This window comes from Vicugna pacos, chromosome 9 (assembly GCF_048564905.1).
Source record: "Vicugna pacos chromosome 9, VicPac4, whole genome shotgun sequence".
NCBI lineage: Eukaryota > Metazoa > Chordata > Mammalia > Artiodactyla > Camelidae > Vicugna > Vicugna pacos.
Window position 1 is genome coordinate 41004518 of NC_132995.1, and position 21412 is coordinate 41025929.

Below are 21412 nucleotides of genomic sequence, written 5' to 3' on the forward strand. Positions count from 1 at the left end.
CCCAGAAGTAAACAATGTTTTATTGAAAAAAGTCAGGCTTCAGCTGGCTAGCTCCATTCAGCTCGGCTTGGCGGGGGGTCCCTGCCCACAGTAGCCTGAGCCAGATCTTCCTGCAGGCAGGCTGGGCCAGACCCCTCCCTTGTTGCCCTTTCCCTCCTCTCTGTTGGTGACATCCGAACAATAAATATGCAATAAATAGTGCTCCTGGTACAGCTGCCTTCAAACCCCACGTCAGCCCCCACCAGTCTTCTCCAGCCAGGGCCAGCCTCCTGGGGTGCTGAACAGGAAAGTCCCCAAACCTCTCAGGATCCTGTAGGACCTTGGGTCCATCTCCATTGCCAGGCCTGGGCCCAGTCTCCAAGGAGACCTAGCAAATTTGGGCCCAGGGCAGGGCTGGGCAAAGCAGGGCTGGTGGGTGGATGCTGGAAGGGGGCTGTTTGTTACCCTGGACTTCTCCACTCTAGGCCACAAGTCTGTATTGGGCTCAGGAGTAGATGGTGATGACTTCACGGCCACCGCCACGTACCAACAGCACCCGCTCGAGGCCCTCTGTCAGTACCTCCAGGAACTCCATGTCTGTAGGGCATCTGGTCAAGGAGGCAGCACGAGGACCAAGGGGCACCCAGGGAAATTTAGCTCATCAGTAAGAGTGAGGTAACCTAGCACCCCCCCAGGGCACACAGGGAGGGGAGCTCTTGGCCTGACCTCACACTGTCCACCTCCCCACTGCCTGCCTCTGCACAAAGGGATACAGTTCTCGTCACCCTCACTGTTTTTGGGTGGTCCAGGCATGTTCAGTAGGACCAAACGGGCATCGTGGGAGCGTGTGACAATGACTTCATTGAGCTTCACAGCTGTGTGCATGCGCCGCACATTTGATTGGTCCCTGCAGATAATGCAGCTGATCACAGCCCCCCTCCTCCAACCCACCCACAGAGCTTGCCTGCCCCCCCCTCAATGTGACTGGGTCCATTTTTTTTTTGCTGCACTCACGGCTTAATATGCACCAGTTCCCGGAAGTTGTCAGGGGCATGGCTGGGGTCCCAGGGTTCAGCTGCCGTGTACTTGTCCCGCGTCCACGTCATCTGGATCTTGTCAGTCCCAGCTGCAGACTCGTCCTCCTCATCTGAGTACAGGCTTTCCAGCCGCAGGGCTGAGTGCCGATCCTTAACCAGCTGGGCCTGAGGACAATGAGAAGAGTTTGCCTTGGTGCCATGGGAAAGGGGGTCCTGACTGGCCCAACATGATCATCCAGCCTCAGGGAAATGGGTGGGGCTGGGGTAGGTCATTCTGATGCCCCCACCTGATGGTGTCTCCAAAGGCCTGACCCTGCCATCCGCCCCTGCCCCCTGAACCAAGAAGGCCACTGACTTCTCGCTCCCGTTCAGTCTTGGTCAGCCTCATCTGCCGGAGCATCTGGGACCGCTGTTCCATCATCAGTGTCCGCTCGTAGGTATATGCGGAGATGTCACTGTTATGCTGGGGAAAGGGTGAGCTGTGAGGACTGGGCTATGTGGGGCAGGATATCCATGGGGCCACATCAGGGCAGGTGGCTCACCATCTCCACCACCTCCACCTCTGCTTCAAGGCGCAGGTGGTATAGGAAGACGGCCAGATCTTTCTTCATCTGGATGCTGTTGTCGTCCATCTGGGCCACCGTGAAGATACGCATCCGGCACTTCCTCCAAACCTGTGGCGACAGCAGCTGGTGGTTCATTCATACCCCACGCCTCCAAGGGCCCATTCCCCGTCACCGGGTCCATCCACCTGGCCCACCTTGTGCTGGCGCAGCAGGAAGGGCAAGAGCATGAGCATGCCACCGTCATGGACGATCCACCACACGTCGATGTGGCCCTCCAGGTAGCGTTCATGGTTGCTGGGGTAGAAGGCGATGTTCTTGGGCACAAGAAGGGCCAGGTGGGCAGCCGTGGTGCAGCGCACGGTATCTGGGGAGGAGGGGCACTGTTGACTGCCAGCCTGTGGCCCTCTGGTCTCTGCCCTCACTTGACCCCTGGCCCCTGTCCCATATGGTTGAGCCCAGGCCCTGACCCTCTCGCACCAATAAAGGTCTTCCAGGCACGTGGATCCTCGCTCTGTCGCCAGCCGTAGGGCCAGCCCAACACCACGGAGTTATGCCTCATGCCGCCCAGGCCGCAGGACTGGATGAGGTGGGCCAGCCCCTCACGCACCTTGCTGGCTACCACCACCTGGCAGAAGCCCTTCACCTTCTCAATCTCCATCATGTTCTTGATTGTCTGTGGGGACCATACCAGGTCAGAAGGCCAGACCATCAGCATCCCCTCTGCAGGGCTCCCCACAATGTCCCCTAGGGATAGGGGCAACCTACCCACCCAGAGGCCATGTTTTCAAGATGGGATAGTCATACCCGCCTTGTTCCAGCTCTCAGGTGGCAGCAGTGCTGACCACCTGGCTGGTCAGGATTGATTGGTCCTCTCCCCTGTGTGGCAGCTGTAGCCCAGACATCTCTAGTCTGGTTCAGTGCCCCCACACCCCACAGCAGGCACCTGCTCAGCTGCTTGGGCCTCGCCATAGCTCTCCAAGAAGCTACCCTGGATGACAGAACCAACGATAGTCAGGCCCTTGCCAGCCTTAAGCTGGGAGGCAAAAGTCAGGAGCCGTGGGTACTTCACGTGAAGGTCCTCATCCAGCTTCAGTAGCACCAGCAGCTGAGGCCTGCAGTGGCCAAATGGGGAGATAGTCTGAGATCAGGGTCAGAGGTTTCCAGGGAGCCCCTCTCCTTCCCTTCTCAGCTCACAGGCCCCCAGAGGTTTGGGTAGTGGAGATCCAAAGGCCCAACAAGCAGGAGGGTGCCCCTGGCAACCTGGGACGGGGAACACAGACTAGGAAGGGGGAGCCAGCACCTCTTGACACTCCCACCCTCACAGTGCCCCGAGAGCCTAAAATGGCCCCCTCCAGGCTGGGCGTGACTCACCGCCAGTTCTTGGTGTGAGGAGGCCCCTCCTCCAGCCGCAACAGCGCATAGCGGGCAGCGCTCAGGGATAGACCTCGGATCCCGTCGCCCCACTCCTTTTCAGCCCTGCAGAGGCCACCACAAGTTGGTGAGCCCCTGGTCCCACCCAAGTGTTGTGTCTGTGTGTATGTGAAATAGAGGAGGGCCAGGCCCAGAGTCACAGCTTCCCAGCCCCGATGCCCACAGTGGCTAACAAAGGATGTCTCAACCCCCAGCCCAGCACACAGACCACCCCAACTACCCTGAGCAGACAGCAGCCCTTCACTCACCCTTGGTACTCAATGTACTTGTAGATCATGCCTGCGATGAGCATGGCAACCAGGGCATAGTACCAGGAGGAGACAAACATAAGAGCCAGGCAGAGGCTCATGCCCAGGAAGGACAGCGCCCTGGGCCAGAGAGTGGTAAAAGGCCAGAATCAGGAAAGAACAATACAGCCCCAAGCCAAGCCCTCCAGCCCCCAGTCTCTCACTAAGTGTGAACCAGGAAACTCAGATTCCATCCAGAATGGGGCTCCTGGCCTCCCCAATAGCTCCTATGTCTGAGGACCTGGCTCAGGGGCCCAGCTGCCACGTACCAGTGATAGTACTTGAACCGAGGCCGCCAGTTGGGGGTCCTCAAGAGCGTCTGCACAGCACAGGCCAGGTTCACAAACAGGTAACACATCAGAAAGAACCTGCAGTACAGGGAGTGGTTGGTACAGAGCAGTCTCCTTGACAGCCAGAGACCTGATATCCCTGCCCTTCCTCGGGCTGGGCCTGGACAAGGAACTTGGACATGTCATGGCCCTGCCCTGCATGCACTCAGGCAGGTCTTCTCAGCCTCACAGCGCCCGCTCCCATGGCATGATGCTGATGAAGATGGGACACTGGAGCAGTGTCCTCAGAGCCAGGTCTTAGAGGGTGGGCGGGTGTTCACAGGCAGTGGAGGGGAGGGGGCTGCAAGCAGGCGGAACCCTGAGTGTAGCTGTGGAAGGGGATGGTGGCGAGGAGGTCAGAACTCTGGCCTGGGTGACTAGTTGTCATGAATGTGGGGAGAAGCAGGTCAGAAGATGACAAGGGCCATTTAGAATCACTGAATTAGACACCATGGTGAATGGGAGAGACTGGGACAGGGGAGGCCTACCGGGTGAGCCCTCCAGAGAAGAGGGCTGAGGGGAGGGGGTGCCAACCTCCACCATCAGCTGGAGGAGAGGAAGGGCAGACAGGAAGTCAGGAGGACTTATTAGAGAGGGCATGCCAGGGGGCAGGGACCCCCATGAGGTGGGAGTGGTCAGTCCCTTTAGGGCTGCCAGGAGGAACCACGTCATAAAGGCTAAGATACATCCTCTGGCGTGGGCAGTGAGGAGTCACCACTCAAGACGACTGGCAAGAATGGTTTCAGGTATATGCTGTGGGAGGGAGCTGGGCAGTAACAGGTGGAGGTAAGAAAGCACTGACTCCTGCAGGCCTGGCTGTGACTGGGCGGCTGTTTTGGGCAGGAAAGGGGGTCCTGTCAGCCCCACAGGATGAGTGGGACAGTGAAGGGTCAAAATGGAACAAGCAAGAGGGAGCACCAGCAGTGGAGCAAGATGTGTGAGGAGGTGGAGTAGGCCACACATGGAAGTAAACACAGTAACAACATGAGCTCTGCCTCTGGGACCCCTGGAAATTACCGTGTGCTGACCACCCCCTGCAGGGCACTGGTAGATTCAAATGCCCAGCTGATTACAGAACATTAAAAGCAAACCACTTTGAAAACAGGTGTACAGGGCAGTGGTGGCTTCCTTAAGGTGCCAGGGACTGGGTGCTTGCCCTGTTTCTGCTCTGGGTCTCCCACAGAGGCACATGGGACCTACTAGTCTCTTGAAAACTTCTGTGTTAAGTGCCAAGGTGGGAGGATATAGCTCAAAGGTAGAGCACGTGCTTAGCATGCACGAGGTCCTGAGTTCAATCCCCACTACCTCCATTAAAATAAATAAATAAACCTAATTACCTCCCCCCCAAAATTAAAAAAAAAATTAAAAACTTATGTGTAAGTACCAGACTCACTCCTGAAGGCAGAGGTAGGCTGAACTCTACCAGGTAAACGTCTCCCCATGTAGCCTGATACATCTCCCAGCTGTGCTGTCAACACCAGATGGGGTCACAGGGAGTTGCCTGGGGCCCCAGGCTGAAGGGTGTTGAGAGTGTGAGGAACCTTCCCCAATCCCACCCCCTGCCCTGCCCTGGCTCCCAGCTCACATGGATAAAATGGGGGCCACCATGTCAAGGGAGGCAATGAGGATGCCCAGCTCAGCGATGAGTGCCGTCAGGAGGAGTGCCCACGTTGGTTCACCATTTGCTTTCCCATGGCCAAAAACCTGCATGCACCAGGGTCAATGGGGTCAGCAAGGGAAGAAGCTGGTCCCACTGCTCTCATGCCACACCTTAGGCCACAAGTCACAGCCTGGCCTCCATCATCCCCAAGTCCCTCTGGGCTTAGGCCACACCCATGCCTATCCCAATAGGTACCATAAATTTCTCTTTTCTTCAACTCTCCAGGCCTCTGCTGTTAATGAGCCATAGAGAGGCTCTGAGGATTCTGGACCCAAGCAGCTCTGCCAACAGCAGAGCAGCAAGGGCAGCTCTCAGCAACTCTCCATGGATGGCTATGTGGCCCTGGAGCCAATATAGACACCAGCTGGATAAAATGTACCCATACCCCATACCCCTCTCCCCTAGCCAGTGTGAGGGGCCAGGAGCACCCAGGCTATGGGCTAGGGCAGAAGGCCTACCCGGAGGAAGGGGATGATGTTGTCCTTGGCGATGGCCTGCAACAGGCGTGGTGCCCCAGTGAGGCTCTGAAGGCCGGCGCCACAAGTTGAGAAGAAGGAGCCGATGACAATGACCCAGGGCGAAGGCCAGGCTAATGTGCCCACCACCAGGTTCCTGCTGACGCCATCACCATACCTGCAGGGGCTGGACTCAGGCCATGTTCCATGCAAGGAGCCCCCCAAACCCTGGGTGGGGCCGCCCAGAGTGAGGAATGGCAGGGGTCAGGAAGGATGGCTTTGGTGGACAGAGCTCTGGCCCCTTAGCAGAGGCTAGTTCACCAGCCTCTATCCTTTCCCCTCAGCCCAGTCCTGATCCTAATGTCACTGTCCTCTCAGAAGCAAAAGTCCCTCATGGGGCCTGACCCACCTGGTAGCACAGACCACCACTGGCAACCAGCAGCCTGAAGACATGTGTGGGGACCACGTGTGCGAAGGGGGCCGGTGTCAGGGCAGGCAAAAGCTGACCCCACTGCCACAGGGAGGGGCCCAGTTCACTCACTTGTCCCGGAGTACCACACCCTCGATGCAGGCGCCAAAGAGAACCACACTGCTGAAGTCTGCGGCTGTGTCAAGGAAAGTCAGCCCTCCACCGCCACCGCTGCCCTGGCTCATTTCCCACACAGCACCCACCTGAGCCTTAGCCAGCCGACTCAGCTGGGACACCCACAGCTGAGGGTTTCGTGTTGTGCATTACACCCCTCGAGCATGAGAGGGGTAAAGTATATGTGAATGCACGTGTGGTGTGTCTGTGTGAGCCAGCCTGTGACTGCTAGGCAGGCAAGAGCCTCCTGTCTCCCTCCTCACCCGCCCCAGGCCTGGGAAGGATACACACAAGGGAGGTTGTAACAATGGCCAGAATGGTCCCCACTGGAATGGACTTCTGTGCGTCTCGGAGGTCCCCGGAGCGGTTTGAGCCAGCCATTATGCCTCCAAAAACAATAAGACTCCCTCAGGGGCTCCCTGGGAGCAGGGGCGGGTTGGGTGGGCAGGCAAGAGGGCTCACCTGTTACGGAAGGGAAGAAGATGCCAACGAGCACGGTGAAGGAGGTGGCGATGTCAGCCACCACGTACAGGGGCAGGCTCTCCTTCAGGCCAACGGCGTCCGTGGAGGGCAGCTCGTGCTTCTCCACCACCTCACCCTTCTCCAGGTAGGTGCTCCACAGGTTTTCTGTGGGGGCAGCAGCATCACCACTGTAGCCCCACCTACTTCCCAAGGATGTTTGGGGCGGCAAAGCCAGAGGCTACAAGGCTCTGGGGGTTCAGTGGGGCAACTTCAGCACAATGGCTATGGTGTCAGCCACAGGGCTGCCCTGGCCAGGGGGATGGAGCTCTTTGGTGAGAAGTCTGACAGGCAGAGATGGCTGAACCACCATCAGCCAGAGCCCCACCACTGCCTGCCTCCTAGACAAAGGCCCTTTATGGCTCCTATGAGAACAATCCCAGGCAGGGTCAGGGGATGGCGGCTGGGGAGAGAGGGGCTGCCAGAACTTTCTGGGGACTGCTGCGGGCCTGGGACATGGGCCAAACAGGCTCCATTCACCCAAAACCTAGCTGCCAGGAGCCAGGCTGAGAGGACACTGCTGGGCCGGGAAGGCAGCCAGACCTGCCCCCCATTCCTGAGCTGGCCACACAAGGATGGCTCTGTGCTCCACTGTCTTTCCGTGCTCATTCCCTGCCACCTGCTCAGCCTGGGGGTCAGGAGCAGGAGGATAGGAGGGAGGACGCACCCTGAAGCACACCAGCAGCTGCACCGGGGATGCCAGGGATCTCAGTCACATTGTTGAGCAGGAAGTAGGGGTCGCAGGAGTCAGCGGTGAGGTTGGGGCCGTGGCAGAAGAGGCTCCATAGTCGTGTGGCCACTGTCTCATTGTCCACCACAGTCGTCTTGGCACAGACATCAAACTGGTCCCGGGACAGGGTCCTGTTGCCCAGCATACATACTCTGTGGGGGATGGGGGGCAAAAGCATCAGCACTTGCTCAGCTGGAGACCCCAGCCTTTCCCACCCTGCAGCCTCTACAACTCAGGGCATCAAGGGCCACCTACATGGGAGGGATGTCCATGCAATGCGTAGATGTATTCCCAGGTTACTTACGGAAACACAGGAGGGTCAAAAATAGACTTGATGCCCCCAGCATAGATGGAGAGGATGGAGATAATCACACAGGCCAGGAAGAGCGAGGCAAATTTGTTCACATACTTCACACCAACAAATACCACCAAGGTCATGAAAGTCAGAAAAATGGTCCCATATACCCGCATATTGTTTAAGGTGGCACTTGACATGTCATGAGTGCCTGTTGGGTAAAAAATGGCAGCTGACGGGGCAATGTAGGTCTGAAACAAGAAGACAAAGAAGGTTCAATCTCCCTATTTGGAGAGGGAAATATCATCTTGGTTTTCTGTTTAAAAGAGTATCCAGTATCCAAAGATTGTATATTGTATGAGACCATTTTTATATGACATGTACAGAATAGGTAAACTTGATAAAATCCTATTGAAGACAGAAAGCAGATTAATGGATGCCTAGGGCTGGGGGTATGGAGTTTCTTCTTAGGGTGATGAAAATGTTCTAAAATTGACTGGGGATAATAGTTACACAACTCTGTGAATATACTAAAAACCATCAAATTGTGTACTTTAAATGGGTAGTGGATTGTATGGTATGTGAATTGTATCTTAATAAAGCTATTATTAAAAAAAAAAAAAAGGACCCAGACATAAGAGTTGACCTGAATAGATAAATAGCCAAGGTGGAACAGTTTGAGAAGCAACAAAATAAATAATGATAGTATAGGATTGTGAGCCAAAGAATAAAATAAATATCTAGGAGTGCATATTGATATAAATACATAGTGGAATAAATAAACAAATGAAAAGAGGGCAAATGTCCTCATAGAAGAAATCCAAATAATAAATATAGGAATGTGGGAAACAGAAAAACAAAAAAACCCCCAAAACCCCAGAAGATCCAGAAGCAGGGTCCACACTACAGGCAGAGGAACTGGAGGTGGGAATAACCAGGCAGTTCCTCTAAACATCTCCTACTGTCTGGATGTGCAGGGGTGAGTACTCGTGACCCTGTGCTCCCTTCTACCCCTCCCCCTTCTCCCACTGCCAGGGCAGTTCAGTGGGGAGCCAGAAGCTGAGTCAGAGCACACATGGGGCCCACGGAGTGGGTACCAACCTCCAGTCAAGGTCCTGTGGCTGTTCACCCTAATTTAGGGATGAGGATAAGATGGATCTGAAAGGCTTTGGTATAGAGGCCTGGGGGAGACAGAGCTGGCCAGAGCCCACAGGAGCCCAGAAGGCAGGCTCTGCATCACCACCATGATCTGTCACTGAGTTAAATACAGTAGTTCACAGATCATCTACCACAGCTGAAATGGTGCCCGGGTGGATGGAACATACAGAGCCAAGGTGAAAATAGCCAGGCCTCTTCCCTGCCTGGCCGAAACTGGCAGAGGGTTGAAGGGGAGACTTGCTGGAACAAAGATCTTTTTCCCTCGAGGAGGCTTCCTACATTCCCCAGACCCTGACCAGAGGTGAGGGGAGCATGAGCCTGTGGGAAAGGGACCGTTCGGACAAGACCAGAATTGGCTAGGACTTAGCCTGACTCACCAGCAAGATCTCAATGGCCCCCAGGATGTACATGGCTGCTGCAAATGTTGTTCCCAGGTAGAAGCACAGGCCCACAGCTCCTCCAAATTCTGGCCCCAGTGAGCGGGAGATCATGAAATAGGAGCCCCCAGCTACAACAGAGAGTGTGTATACAGGTCAAGACTGGTTCTTTTTCAAGGCAGCCTCCCCCACAACAACCCCTCACAACCACCCTAAGGGACAGGGACTGCTTTTCCCATTTACCGATGAGCAGAAGGGTTGCCTAAGGCTGCATGGTTAGTAAGTGGCCAGGCTGGGGTTGGACCTCATTTCCATCTGACTCCAGCACCCAGCATGAGCCAATGAAATGACTACTCTGCTGGGGCAGCTCTATGTCCACAGCAAAGCCTAAGTGGCCCAGTGTCCCCCAACTCCCTGCAGTTAGGTCAGTCCCACAGCCTCCTCTGGCTGGGTGTGTCCTCTCTCATCATGCCTCACCCCTCCCAAGGGCTGTGTCTGTTAGTCTGACCCCTTCAGACCAGGGCAGGGACTGTGTCTTATCTAGTTTTTTTGTCCCTAGGGCTGGCCACCAGGAGAATGTCCATGGCTGACTCTCCTGCCCTGAATCTGTGCCTCCATCAGAGTCTAACAGCCCTGGCAAGACTGTCAGAGTCAACACTGGGCCCTGGGCCCAGGGAGGGTGCAGGGGACAAGAGTGATCCCATTTTCCCTGAAGAAACTTCTCTGGTGAAAAATCTGGCAACAGGGATCAAGAAACTTTAAAAAGGCTAATCCCTTTCATGTTATATTTCCACCTCTAGGACCCTCTCCTAATTGCCAGGGGTGAACAGAGATCCATGTGCAAGGATGTTCTTGACAATAATGCTTACAATAGTGAAAAAGTAGAACCCAAGAGTAGGAGAATAATTACTTAAATTAAGTGATATCAATCCTGTTTAAAAAAAAAAACTGCAGCATTTACGAACGACACACACACACACACACACACACACACACACACACACAGTTTGGGGAAAACAATATATACCAATACTTTACAAGACCCTAAGATCATGTACTGAAATGCTAATAGTTATGAACTCAGACAGTGCGATTATGGGTACTTTCAATTTTCTTTTCTACATTTTTCTGCATTTTCAAACTCTCTTATGGTAAACATATATTGCATTTTCCCCCTATTACTTTTATACTAATACCAATAAAGCTGTTATTTGAAAAATAAAATATAAAATAATTCAAACCCGGGAGCCAACCTGAGTAGCCAAATAGCCAAAATGGAACAGCTAGAGCAACAAACTAAAGCATACAATAAACTTCCAAAGTCCATAGTGATATAAATACATGGTTGAATAAATAAATAAATGGGGGTAACTGAAAACCAAATGCAATCTCATCATCCTGGCTGAAAACCCTCTGCATTGTCTATCCTGTAATCCACAGTGTGGTCCAGACTCTGCCACCAGGTGTGCCCCATCACCTTCTTTATCAGCCCTAGTCTTCTTTATAAAAAAAATTACCTTTACACTAAAAAAGAAAAAAAAAAAACCCCAAACAAACAAAACACAAAGCAATAGCAACCTCAAACTCCGTCACAAACAAAACACAAAGCAATAGCAACCTCAAACTCCGTCAAGCAAAGATGCTCTAAGTGGTGGTACTGCCATGGAGTCAAGGACTAAGACCCATGAGAGAACTGCTTTGGGGGGAGGTGTGTGTCAGGGCACTGAGGATTCCCAGACATGTCAAGGTGGATTTGGGCCCATTTCCTCCCTCAGGCCTGAGTGGCACTCACCCACCTGGAACCACACCGTTGGTGGCGATGGCACTCATGGAGATGGCCGTCAGCAAGGTCTGTGAGAAGGAGGGCCTAGGTGAGCAGCTCAACTGGGCGGGCTCGGGAAGGGGGTCGTGGCCCCTGCCTCAGCTGAGATACTCACACAGCAGCAGCAGATGAGCACGATGAGGAGGGCCTGCAGCACACCGGCCGTGCCCACCATCCAGGTCAGGCGCAGGAAGAGGATAACACCGAAGATATTCTGCAGGCAGGGCAGGTACACCCCCATGAGGGTGCCCATGCTGGGTGCCTGTGGAGCAGGAGGGAGGGGGGAGACAGAAAGCCAGCTCCTAGTCACTCAGCAGTTCCACACCCTCAGGGTGTTCTACCAGAGAACAAGTTAGAGAGGGGCATCCTGGGTGGAGTCTGGGGGAGCGCAGGGGGTGAGGTGACAGGATGTCTGTCTTGACTTTCATATGTGAAGAAACAGTTTAAGCCTGGGAAAGTATAATACCTGATTTTTTTCAAAACCCTATGTGTGAGGTTTTGAGCCTCACCTCACCCTCAGGGTACTGCCTCCTTCCCTTCCTCTCTTCTGTGAGACTTCTGGAAAGTGAGGTCTGCTCAGATCCCTACCTTCTCACCCAGCAGGCCCCATGTCACCCAAGCTAGAGTCCAAGAAGTTGTTCCTGACCCTCCTTCTCTCCAATCCCTGACTCCAATCCTGTGGACACTGAGTCCTGCTCAGTCTGCCTCTCAAGCTGCCCTGAGATCAGCCTGCCCTGCCTCATCCTTAGTCCCTTGAAACTGGGGCACTACTCCTGGTGTCCCTGGATGGTGCCTTCTGTGACTCTCCACACTCCAACCCACTCTGCTGCCAGAGCAGGTCTCTAAGAACCCTCTGCATTGTCTATCCTGTAATCCACAGTGTGAGCCAGGCTCCTTGACTTGGACTACCAAGTGTGCCTCATCACCTTCTTTCTTAGCCTCAGTCCTGATAACATTGGTCCCTCAGTGCTTCTGAAGCAGGGCATATGCTGGGCTCTGCCTGGGAGGGTCACCCCTGCCTCAATGCCTATCAAATTCTTCAGTTAAACCTTTAGGAGACTTAAATGTTGCCTCTTCCAGGAAGTCCCCCTAGGTTGCCTTAGGTGGAGTTGGTACTTCTTCTTGCATCCCCTCAGCATCTGCTATATCCTTCCATCATAGTGGTCACAGACAGGTCACGGTAACTGTTTACGTGAATGGGTCATGACCACACTGGGGTAGACTTGGCTTGCTTACTGTTCTATCACCAGCAGGCCCTACAGGTACTCAAAAGGTGCTCCTCCTGGAATTTGACACAACATTGTAAAATGATTCTAAATCAATAAAAAATGTTAAAAAAAAAAAAAAAGGTGCTCCTGAGCTCAGTAAGTGGTGCCTCAGGCTTCTGGGATAACCTGCCAGGAAAATTCTACATAGAAAGTAGAGACTCAGGCTGAAGGGTAGGTAAGGAAGGTCTAATGGGCATATCCAGGCTGGATTTCTCAACTAAGGGCAGAGTAGGGGCCAGCTGGGAGGCCACGACAGAGGCTGAAGCACAGAGGCAGGGCTAGTGCCTTCTTAAGAATTGAGCCCCACATGAGTGCAGCCTAGGGTAGTGGGCTTCCACCAGAGTCCCAGCAAAGCCTGCTGCCTTGGAGCTGAGGTGGGAGAATGATGTGGCCATAGCTCCAGGTGGGACAGGATCTGTGTGCAGCCTAAAGGAGCTCAGAAGGGCCTGAAAGGGCCCGAGTAAGAACAAATGGTCCCTTAAACTGTCCTGCACAGTGTAGGTGACAGATATACCTCATCTGGGCTCTGTCTGTGGGAGGCCCTGGACCACCCACTGGACAGTGGCAGCACCCAGCCCCCACCCCCATTCTAGGCTGAGTCACTCTGGGAAAAGGGCAGTGTGGGAAACGGCAAGGCCGGAAATGCTTTCTGCATCTCCAAATAACTTCTGGCAGCCTTAGAAGGTCACCAGGCCTGAGCCGGAGTGGTTGCCATGAAAGGCATAGTCTTGGCATGATCTGGTTGGAGGACCGCCTTTTCCTGCTTTAAGCTTTCCTCTTCTGAGGCCCCTGCTCAGAACCCCCCTGGGTGAGGAACACAGCTTGGTGGATCCAGCTCCCCAGCTTCCTACAGACTCACTGTGGGCTTGACCAGGCTCCTCCTTCCTCCACAGAAAAGCCATTGGAGCTGGGACACTTAGCCACCCTCTCACATCTTTAGCCTAGGGCCAGGTGAGCTGGAGAGATAAGCTGAAGCTGGACCCCAGCACCCTCATAGGCTTCTCATAAGGCCAAGAGATCATGGTCCTTCAGCAACCCAGAATTTCTTCTCACACCTTGTTGAGTTGTACGTCAGCCTTTCTTAAAGACCTTTTTACTCTCAGCTACCAGTTCCCTAGACTTGGCCTGAAAGGACAGGGAAGAGGATCTTACCCAAGGATCCCACCACCCACTGCAGTTAGCACTCTCAGAGGCTGAAAATCCCCTGCAGGGCTGAACAGGGACAGCCAGGGATAGTCAGGGTCCTCTGCTAACTGCAGTCTAGAAAATACCAGCAAAATCACAATAAGCAGGATAGGGTAGGGGTGAGGTTTACGTGACCTCAAGATCTCAGGTGTGTGTATTTCTGTGTGTCCTCTCTGAAGTGTGGGCTGGTTTGCCTCCTGGAAGGGCAATGTGATGAGTGTACAACAGCCTAGTCTACCCTCTCTCCTTGGCCCACCTCAGTAAGGTCCAAATCTTATGAGCAGGTCTGAGGTTGGGGATCAGGCTTATCCCAAACAAGAGCTCCTCCTGCCTGTGTTGACCACCAGCAAGAATACTACAGCTAGTGTCAGGCCCAAGCTTCTTCCAAATTACACCTGCTTCTCAAACCTCAGGGAGTCAGGAGATGTGGAGGGAAGGCTCCTTGCCACCAAATCAAAAATGTAGGAAAAAAAAAACACCCTTCAGTTAAACCAAATCCCATCAAACATGGGAGCTAAGCAAGGATGTGCAAAGTCATTCTGAAGAAAGAGGAGGGCTGGAGGGCCTGAGGCTTAGAAAGCAACCACAGGTAGGACCAGGAGAGGGAAGGGGAAGCCCCAAGAGGCAATGTTATGCTCCTAACACCCCTGACTCTGGTGCTCAAGGAATCCAGGGGCTGTCAGAGGGGTCTGCCAATGGAGCCAATACAGTAAGGGCAGAAGGGTTTAGTCACTTGCTCTAGGTCACACAGCCCCAAGGGATAACCAGGTTCCTGGTTCCAAAGGAACCCTTATCCATCCTGATGGGATACAGTGATCTGGCATTCTACATAATCATATGCCTCACAATAAATCCACAAATCTGTCTCCCAGTGTTATACATTGATCTTGTTTAGTCAAGGTAAGGTAACTCCCTTTAGGTAAGTTACTTAACACCCCTGACCTTCAGTTTCCTCATCTGTAAAATGGGGATGATAATAGCACCTGCCTCACAGCTTTGTGGTGAAGATGACATGCAAGAACCCAGGCCCACTGCTTAGCACGATGCCTCACACACAGAGAGGGCTAAGTAGAGGCAGCTGGTAGCTCTCACTGTTAATTTTTAGGGCCTCCCTGGCCCTACACCTTGAGGAGCTTAACCCACCCCTTGCAGCCTCCTTGAGCCCAAAGCACTCAGTGCCCATCCTCCACGCTTGCTACATCTGGCACCCAATTCCCCTGGGATGCTTACAGCTATGTGGGGAAACTGCCAGTTCCATGGTGTTGAATCTGCCTTCCTGGGAATGGCTGTTCTACTGCCCCTGACCAGCTCACCTTGGCTGCTCTCCGGCGGGTGCCTTCCCCACTCTCAGCCTCCTCATGCTCCTTGGCACCCTGTGTGAGGTTGGTATAGCTGACAAGCTTGCCCAGAAGAGATGATACCTTTGGGCGGATGTCCAGCTCTTCCTGTAAACAGAGCCACAGGGCAATCTGGCAGTGGGCCCGGCTGGCACCAGGCTACCTGTGTGGAGCCAACAGCCTGGCCTCTGGCCCCTTGCCAAGCCCTGAGGCAGGCCTGGGCTCTTGCCTGGGGAAGCCCAAGCCAGCTGACTGGGCAGGTGTGGGTGCCACACCCCAGCATGTGCACTCAGAAGCTGTTTCTCTCTGCCCCACCTTGGCTACAATCACTACCAGCCCATCTGTGAAAACTACCTGCCTCAAGGTGGAGGGTTGGGCATGGCATGGCTGGCAGACAGGCAAATGGCCCACTTCATGCTGCTTCTTCTGCCTGGCCACCTCTCAGCAATGAGTGAGCCTCTGGGACCCATATCTTCCTTCTACTCTCCCACAAAAAAGCCACCCCAATCACCCCAGGGAACCAAGGAAGTCTAAAGAGGGACAGGTGAAGTATCTCTTATCTGTCCAAACCCTGATCCTCCCAGATGAGCTTCTCCACCAGGCCCCAGGCCCTGTGAGTAACCCACCTCAACCCCATGGGATCCTGACCTCCTACACCATCTGCAGGTGGGGCCAGGTCAAGGACTTTGCTGCAGAAAGTTGCTGCTTTTCCAGGTCAGGAGGCATCCCAGGGCTCAAGCTCCCCTACTGGGTCTAGGCTTTCCTTGTTCCTGCGACCTACCCAACACTGTGCCTCCACCTGCCTCTTGCCCACGTTTAGTCTTTCCCTGTCTGTCAGCTCCCTTCTGACCCTACGCACAAGGACAGTCTAGTTTGGAGTGAGAAATGAATGTGGGTCTTTGGGGTAAATGGAGATTGAGGAGCCTACAAAGCTTCCATGGGTCAACTGAATGAGTGAGTCAGAATTTAGGGGCCTAAACCATGACTTCCATCCAGATCAAACTCTGAGCTTGAATCTGAAAATGATGTTATTCAAGTTCAAAGGTACAAAATTGGGACTGTTTCCACAGAGGGGTCCACTGAAGTTGCAGATGTGGAGAGATGGGGGCAGATCCAGTGAGAAAGACCAGGCCTCAGTGACCTTGACGGGGACAGAGTATGAGGAGTCAACCATGAAGGATGAGGAAAAGTTCACAGAAGAGGGAAGAATTATGGACTGTGAGAAGTCCTAGGAGTGAAGAGGACAAAGGGATATCCTGAGGTAAGAAATCCTGAGAGGTGGTCACCTTGTTGAGGGGCTGCATGTTAGTCAAAAGTGAACCCCCCTGGAGGTGGTGATGAGGTAGGTTTGTGAGTGGCCTCAGGGAGGGAAAGCAGTTTCAGTTCAAAGGGATGAGGGAACCGCAGTCTGACTGCCAACGGAGCGAGACAGACAAGGAGAGACTGGAGGAGGAGGAGCTGAGACATAGGAGGCACAACATCCAGCCTGCTTGCTTAGCTAAGGCTTGGGTCCTGACAAGTCCCTGCCCGTCTCCCCTGCCTGCCACACCTGTGGCCCAGAATGTCTCCTCAGCTACCTCAAACAGTGCAAGGTTCCTGTCATAGTAGTCACTTCCTCTGGAAGCCTCCATGGGACAAAGGAAAGGGCTGTTCTCTTTGTGGTTGCCATGTCCTGTGGAGAGAGGTGAACAGAATCCCAGTCAGGGGCTGCCTCCTGAGCCCCCAGCCTGCACCCCTCCCCAGCAAACCAGCCATCATCTCTGTGGAACACTTTGGGGGCCAGTGTTACTATGCTAGGCTTGTCTCCCCGTCACACCCTGCCAGCCTCCTTGAAAGGACCAGAATTGGCAGTGCCTAAACTCATCTAGCAGAGGGAACAGGTGTGAAGGGCCAGATGCACTAGCTCAGCACGTGTTAACGTCGAGGGGCGGGGCCTGCCGGGAGGGGCGGGGCCCAGCCAGGGTCCGCCTTCAGACCCACCACCACCACCCAAAACACACACATACTCCCGTTTTCCCAGGGCTATCTGGAATACCCAGTGTGCTCAGTGTCAAAGGCTTTGTGTCCTCAGGGCCTCCCCTGGTGCTGCCCTCCAGATAGATTAAGCCACACAGGGTTCCTTCTGCGGCCATGGCCAGCCGGCTGCCTACTAGCTACCCCACCGTGCACCGCGCGGGGACGTCCTGGGCCGCAGCCCCGAGGCTTCCTGGGAGGCGGGGCAAGCAGGAGACTGGAGAGCGGAAGTGAGCGGAAGTGAGCGGAAGTGAGCGCAAGGTCTGGGAAAGCCCTACAAAAACTGGAGGGTGTGGGTATGGGACCGAGCAGGGACTGCTTGGTAGGATCTGCTTGTTGACCTTCCAGCCCCTAGATCCCGGTCACTTGCCCAGACTAGGTTCATGGTCAATCTTGGCTTCCACCTACCCGCCAGGCTGAGACAGTGCCTCAGCTCCAAGGAAGCCTCACAGAAAGGAGCGAGGTACACTTGTTTTTGTTTTCGAGGGGGGAGGTAATTAGGTCTACTTACTTATTTTTAAAAGTACTGGGAGTTGAACCCAGGTCCTGCATGCTAAGCTGTGCTCTACCGCTTGAGCTATACCCGCCCCCCAGATGCACCTTTTTAAAATAAGCCTGCCTCAGTTCTCAAAGCTTGGCTGCTTTTTCTGGCCACTCAGCATTGACACGCTTCCTTATTTTCCAGACTGTGTCCTTTGTGAGTCTCGGTGGGTGACATTCCATCAAGCAGGCTGAAGACATCAAGTATTCCTTTTCTACTTGCTAAGTGTTTTTTTTTTTCTCCCCTTCCAGACAGTCTGGCAGCTGAGGTGGCAGTGGCTGGAGGCTTCACAGCAAACAGGAAGCTGACATCTTGATTCAAAGAAGCCACATTGGTGTTTAATGGCAATGAATGTGGCAGCAGTGTGGCCCTGGTGTCCATCGATGGAGGTGGCAACAGAAGTGTCTTCACCAATCCAGACTAGTGGGGTATTCTTACCATGCCTGGTTTTGTGAGAGGTACCTGCTAACTTTCTCTGGTTAAATAGCCCACAGTCTAATTCTCTTCTTTATAGGTAAGAATGCTGAATGATGCATCCTCCTCCATCTGATACATCCTCTTGTATGTATGAGACTTAACTTGCCTTCTCTGAGCCAACAATCACTCAGCAGGTCCTGCACTATGGATTCTTTATTGCCCAAGGAGACTGACAGGTAAAGCATGCTGATGACAATTTCTGGAGCAAAGTTCCTTCCCACATCATGTAAAAGTGGTATATCACCTCATCTAGGAACCTGCACTAGCTAAGTGAGCCAAGCAGTTCAGTCCTAAGAGCTACATGTCTGTGTGTAGGTCAATGCCAACAGCACAAAGGTAGTGGGAGGTTGTCAGCCTAATGAACCATGTTAAAGCCTTGTGGGGTTATGTAGCTCAGAAACCCTATGACATTTGCTGTGCCCCTGATGCTTATTTAGGATCAGGACAAGAAGCCATAAGGAAAATCTGAAAACCCAGTTAACGCTGCCCATTACACTGACAGCCCTTCAGTGAGAAGCTTCTGAAAAGTACTCTTGGATTTTTGTGACAAAAAAAAGAAAAAAAAAAGAGAGCACTTCCCCTAAATAACTTAGGCGAGACTTCATTTTGTCAGAAAATGGCAATTATACAGTTCATCTTATTTCCCTTTCTGCCTTGGCTGCCAGGAGTCTCCAAGCTAAATTTATTCCTTAGACGCAGTCACCATCTGCTTCATCCCAGAGTCCTTGCCCATTTTCTCTACATGGTTTTGATCTTTCTAACAGTAAAAATCCTTTGAGGGGGCATTTGTGTTGCATATCTCTTCTCATCCTTTTGTAGAAGTAGGTTGAAAGTAAATTATAAATTATTCTAAACTCATGCACTGCAGCCTGCCCCACCATTGTTGCCTTGTCTCTCTGAGGATTGCACTAGTATCAAAAAAACACAGAGCTGAGTACACAGCAGTTCCCCAAAACTGCCTATGAATGGTCCTCCAAGACCCAACCAATCCTATGGCTCCAGGGAAGCTCAGAGCCCTTTCAAGGGTTACCTCTAGTCCTCACAGCAACACTCCAGTAGGTATCATTTACCTCCTTCTAATAACAAGGAAAGGAAAGCTCAGAGAGATTCAGAAGCAAGGTCGCACAGTGAGAAGGCCAAACCTGGGTCCCAGGATCCACCAGAGCCAGGTGGGAGCTGGGCTGTAGGCTCCCTACTCCTATTTTGGTCCCCCATCCACCCCAGGAGGCACCCCAGGGTGCAGTACAAGCCTTTAACTAGAGAAGAGTTTGCAATTTGGCCAGGGTATGCATATTCAAGGCTCTTGGTGCTCAGTGGCTAGCAATCTAGCTTGCGTGCCCTGACCCAGGGCAACCTGCTCACCTTCTCTGTGCCACTTTGGTTTCCTTTTCTATGCAGTAGAGCTAAGTAACACCCATTCTTCCAATTGCCCAGATACAACAGAAAAGGGATAGTATGGTGCCAGACAACCAGCAGGCATTCCATGGAGTTCCCCAAAACCTCCTTTAAGGACAACTCCTATAGGATTGTGGGAATTGGGGGTGGGAGTTGTCTAAGCAGTGCCTGGATGTCTGTACTGCCCTCAGCTATTCCAAAAATTCCAGGGCAGGTCTGGGCATGCCTGGCAGGCCAAAGCTGCTCAGATACCACCTGAAACCCCTGGTGAACCAGAGCATGGAGGCTGGGCCTGGGGGCTGCCTATGAGATACACATATATGTGTGTTCCTGCATCCAGCTGTGAACACACCAGCTGCAAGTGGGGATCCAGGTGACATTCCTGATTTCTGTGCTCACAGGTATCTGCCAGGGGTACCCTTCTAGAACCTTTTCACCCACAGGCCACAGTGGGCTGGATGAACAGGCCAATCTGCACTCTTGAAGCAGAAGTATGGGCCTTGAGAGATTCAGATACCAGGCTAGGAGCGCCCCATGAGATGGGCCTGAGGGTCACTGTTTCTGTGCCCCTGACCCTTTGCAGTCCCCACCAAGAAGGATCATAATCACTCACCAGTGTGCAGAGTGTCCCCCATACTGCAGACGCAGTCAAGGAGTGGCTGAAAAGGAGTAAGAGGAGGAAAGGGTGGGAAGGATAGTGGGAGGAGCTGGCTGAGTCTGAAGAGACCTGGCAAGACTCAGCCAATGTGGCTTCTGGTCCCTGTAGTCACCCTGTGAGAGGCCAAGGCGGGGCCAGAGGCTGGGCTCAGCTCTGCTGGCTTAGTGGTCCAGGCTGATCTTAGGGATGCAGACCAGCCCAGCCTCTGGGGAGAGAGGGACTCCAAGGGCTAACAGAGGAGGAGGGGTGGATGCTGGCTCCTGCTCTGACCACTGGAACAAGGCCAGGGGCAGGTGATGGCTTGGGGTAAGGGCTGAGGTGTATGTACCCACACAGCTGTAAAATCAAGCCTTAAAATCTCCATGATGTCCAGCAGCCCATGCCACCATCCTGTGCCATCTCCACATACAGCAGTCAAGTGACACGCATATAGCCATCACCTACGTCAGGCATGGATCACCTCAGTCATGTCACCATCACAGACAGATCAGAGTCAAGTCAAGATCATATCACCTGACACATGCCACCAACACACACATTCCCTGATATCTCCATCTTGGTCAGTCACAGACATTAAGCATTTGTCATCAAATCTATCCCAATTGACAACCCTGCAGGAAAAAGTGGCCCAGTGGCCCATGAGAATGTGCTACCCTGAACCCACCTTCACTCTGTGGTACCCTACAGCATGTACACATGCACAGCAAAATTACATGTGTATATGCTGCTACACATACAGACACATGTTCTTGGTTGGCAATGTTCACACTCCATGAGTGAGCCCTAGCAAGGACAATCCCCTGTGGGCTTCCTGGGGGAGAAGACAGAGAAAGGGGCACCGAGAGAGGCAAGAACCTAGAAGGGAGGAGGGGTTTACGTTCTGGCCCAGTTCTAACATTTAGGTTAAAAGGGCTCTGGAGTCTCCAACCTTGGATTTGAATCTCCTGGAGCAAGTTACATAACCACTCCATGCCTCAATTCACTCCTTCCTAAGTGTGAGTAACAGGTACCTATCCCATAGGGGAAATTGGGAGGGATAAACGAGTTAATTCACGTAAAGCGCCTAGACAAGCCTGGTCCCGTGTGAGTGTTCCAGATGCCCACTGCACCTAGAGGTAACCTGGGATCAACGTAAGTGATCCACAGCCAGTTACCCACAGACCCCCTCAGGCAGACAGAGCCTTCTCTCCAAGGCCCAAGTGCTGGAGGCACCTGGAGGACAGGGGAGAAGAGGGGAGGGGAGAGGAGAGAGGGTAGTCTCAGGGATAGAGACGCTGGAGCGCAAAAGTGTAGGCGAGACAAGAGGCTGG

The 21412-nt window shown here is 53.3% G+C and overlaps 1 protein-coding gene and 2 long non-coding RNA genes across 6 annotated transcripts in view; 2 read left to right on the forward strand and 1 right to left on the reverse strand.

Annotated features, from left to right (window-relative positions):
• The window catches only part of SLC12A4 (solute carrier family 12 member 4), a 21973-nt gene continuing 561 nt past the window's right edge, over positions 1-21412 (reverse strand). Inside the window, exons 1-24 of one of the 4 annotated variants that reach the window (XM_006203716.3) lie at positions 17054-17165; positions 16596-16690; positions 14995-15126; positions 11344-11490; positions 11203-11257; positions 9407-9537; positions 7881-8122; positions 7514-7728; positions 6790-6954; positions 6615-6713; positions 6286-6343; positions 5748-5922; positions 5215-5333; positions 3570-3668; positions 3262-3381; positions 2954-3058; positions 2526-2694; positions 2060-2255; positions 1777-1946; positions 1559-1690; positions 1372-1479; positions 994-1181; positions 753-886; positions 1-576 (exon numbers count right to left, since the gene is read on the reverse strand). In XM_006203716.3, the coding sequence (XP_006203778.1) occupies positions 485-576; positions 753-886; positions 994-1181; positions 1372-1479; positions 1559-1690; positions 1777-1946; positions 2060-2255; positions 2526-2694; positions 2954-3058; positions 3262-3381; positions 3570-3668; positions 5215-5333; positions 5748-5922; positions 6286-6343; positions 6615-6713; positions 6790-6954; positions 7514-7728; positions 7881-8122; positions 9407-9537; positions 11203-11257; positions 11344-11490; positions 14995-15126; positions 16596-16690; positions 17054-17150 (3243 nt within the window). In that variant the 5' untranslated portion in view covers positions 17151-17165 and the 3' untranslated portion in view covers positions 1-484. Of the gene's footprint in view, positions 577-752; positions 887-993; positions 1182-1371; positions 1480-1558; positions 1691-1776; positions 1947-2059; positions 2256-2525; positions 2695-2953; positions 3059-3261; positions 3382-3569; positions 3669-5214; positions 5334-5747; positions 5923-6285; positions 6344-6614; positions 6714-6789; positions 6955-7513; positions 7729-7880; positions 8123-9406; positions 9538-11202; positions 11258-11343; positions 11491-14994; positions 15127-16595; positions 16691-17053; positions 17166-21412 lie in introns of those variants that run through there. The other 3 variants (XM_072967568.1, XM_072967570.1, XM_072967569.1) reach the window with 3 other exon arrangements.
• LOC140698165 (uncharacterized) lies at positions 525-2079 on the forward strand. Its single transcript, XR_012075725.1, has 3 exons — positions 525-654; positions 1322-1453; positions 1589-2079. It is a non-coding gene; the product is annotated as an uncharacterized lncRNA (long non-coding RNA).
• The window catches only part of LOC140698166 (uncharacterized), a 9365-nt gene continuing 5304 nt past the window's right edge, over positions 17352-21412 (forward strand). The window contains exons 1-3 of the long non-coding RNA XR_012075726.1: positions 17352-17494; positions 17824-18000; positions 18087-18225. This is a non-coding gene — a long non-coding RNA (uncharacterized lncRNA). The remainder of the gene's footprint in view (positions 17495-17823; positions 18001-18086; positions 18226-21412) is intronic.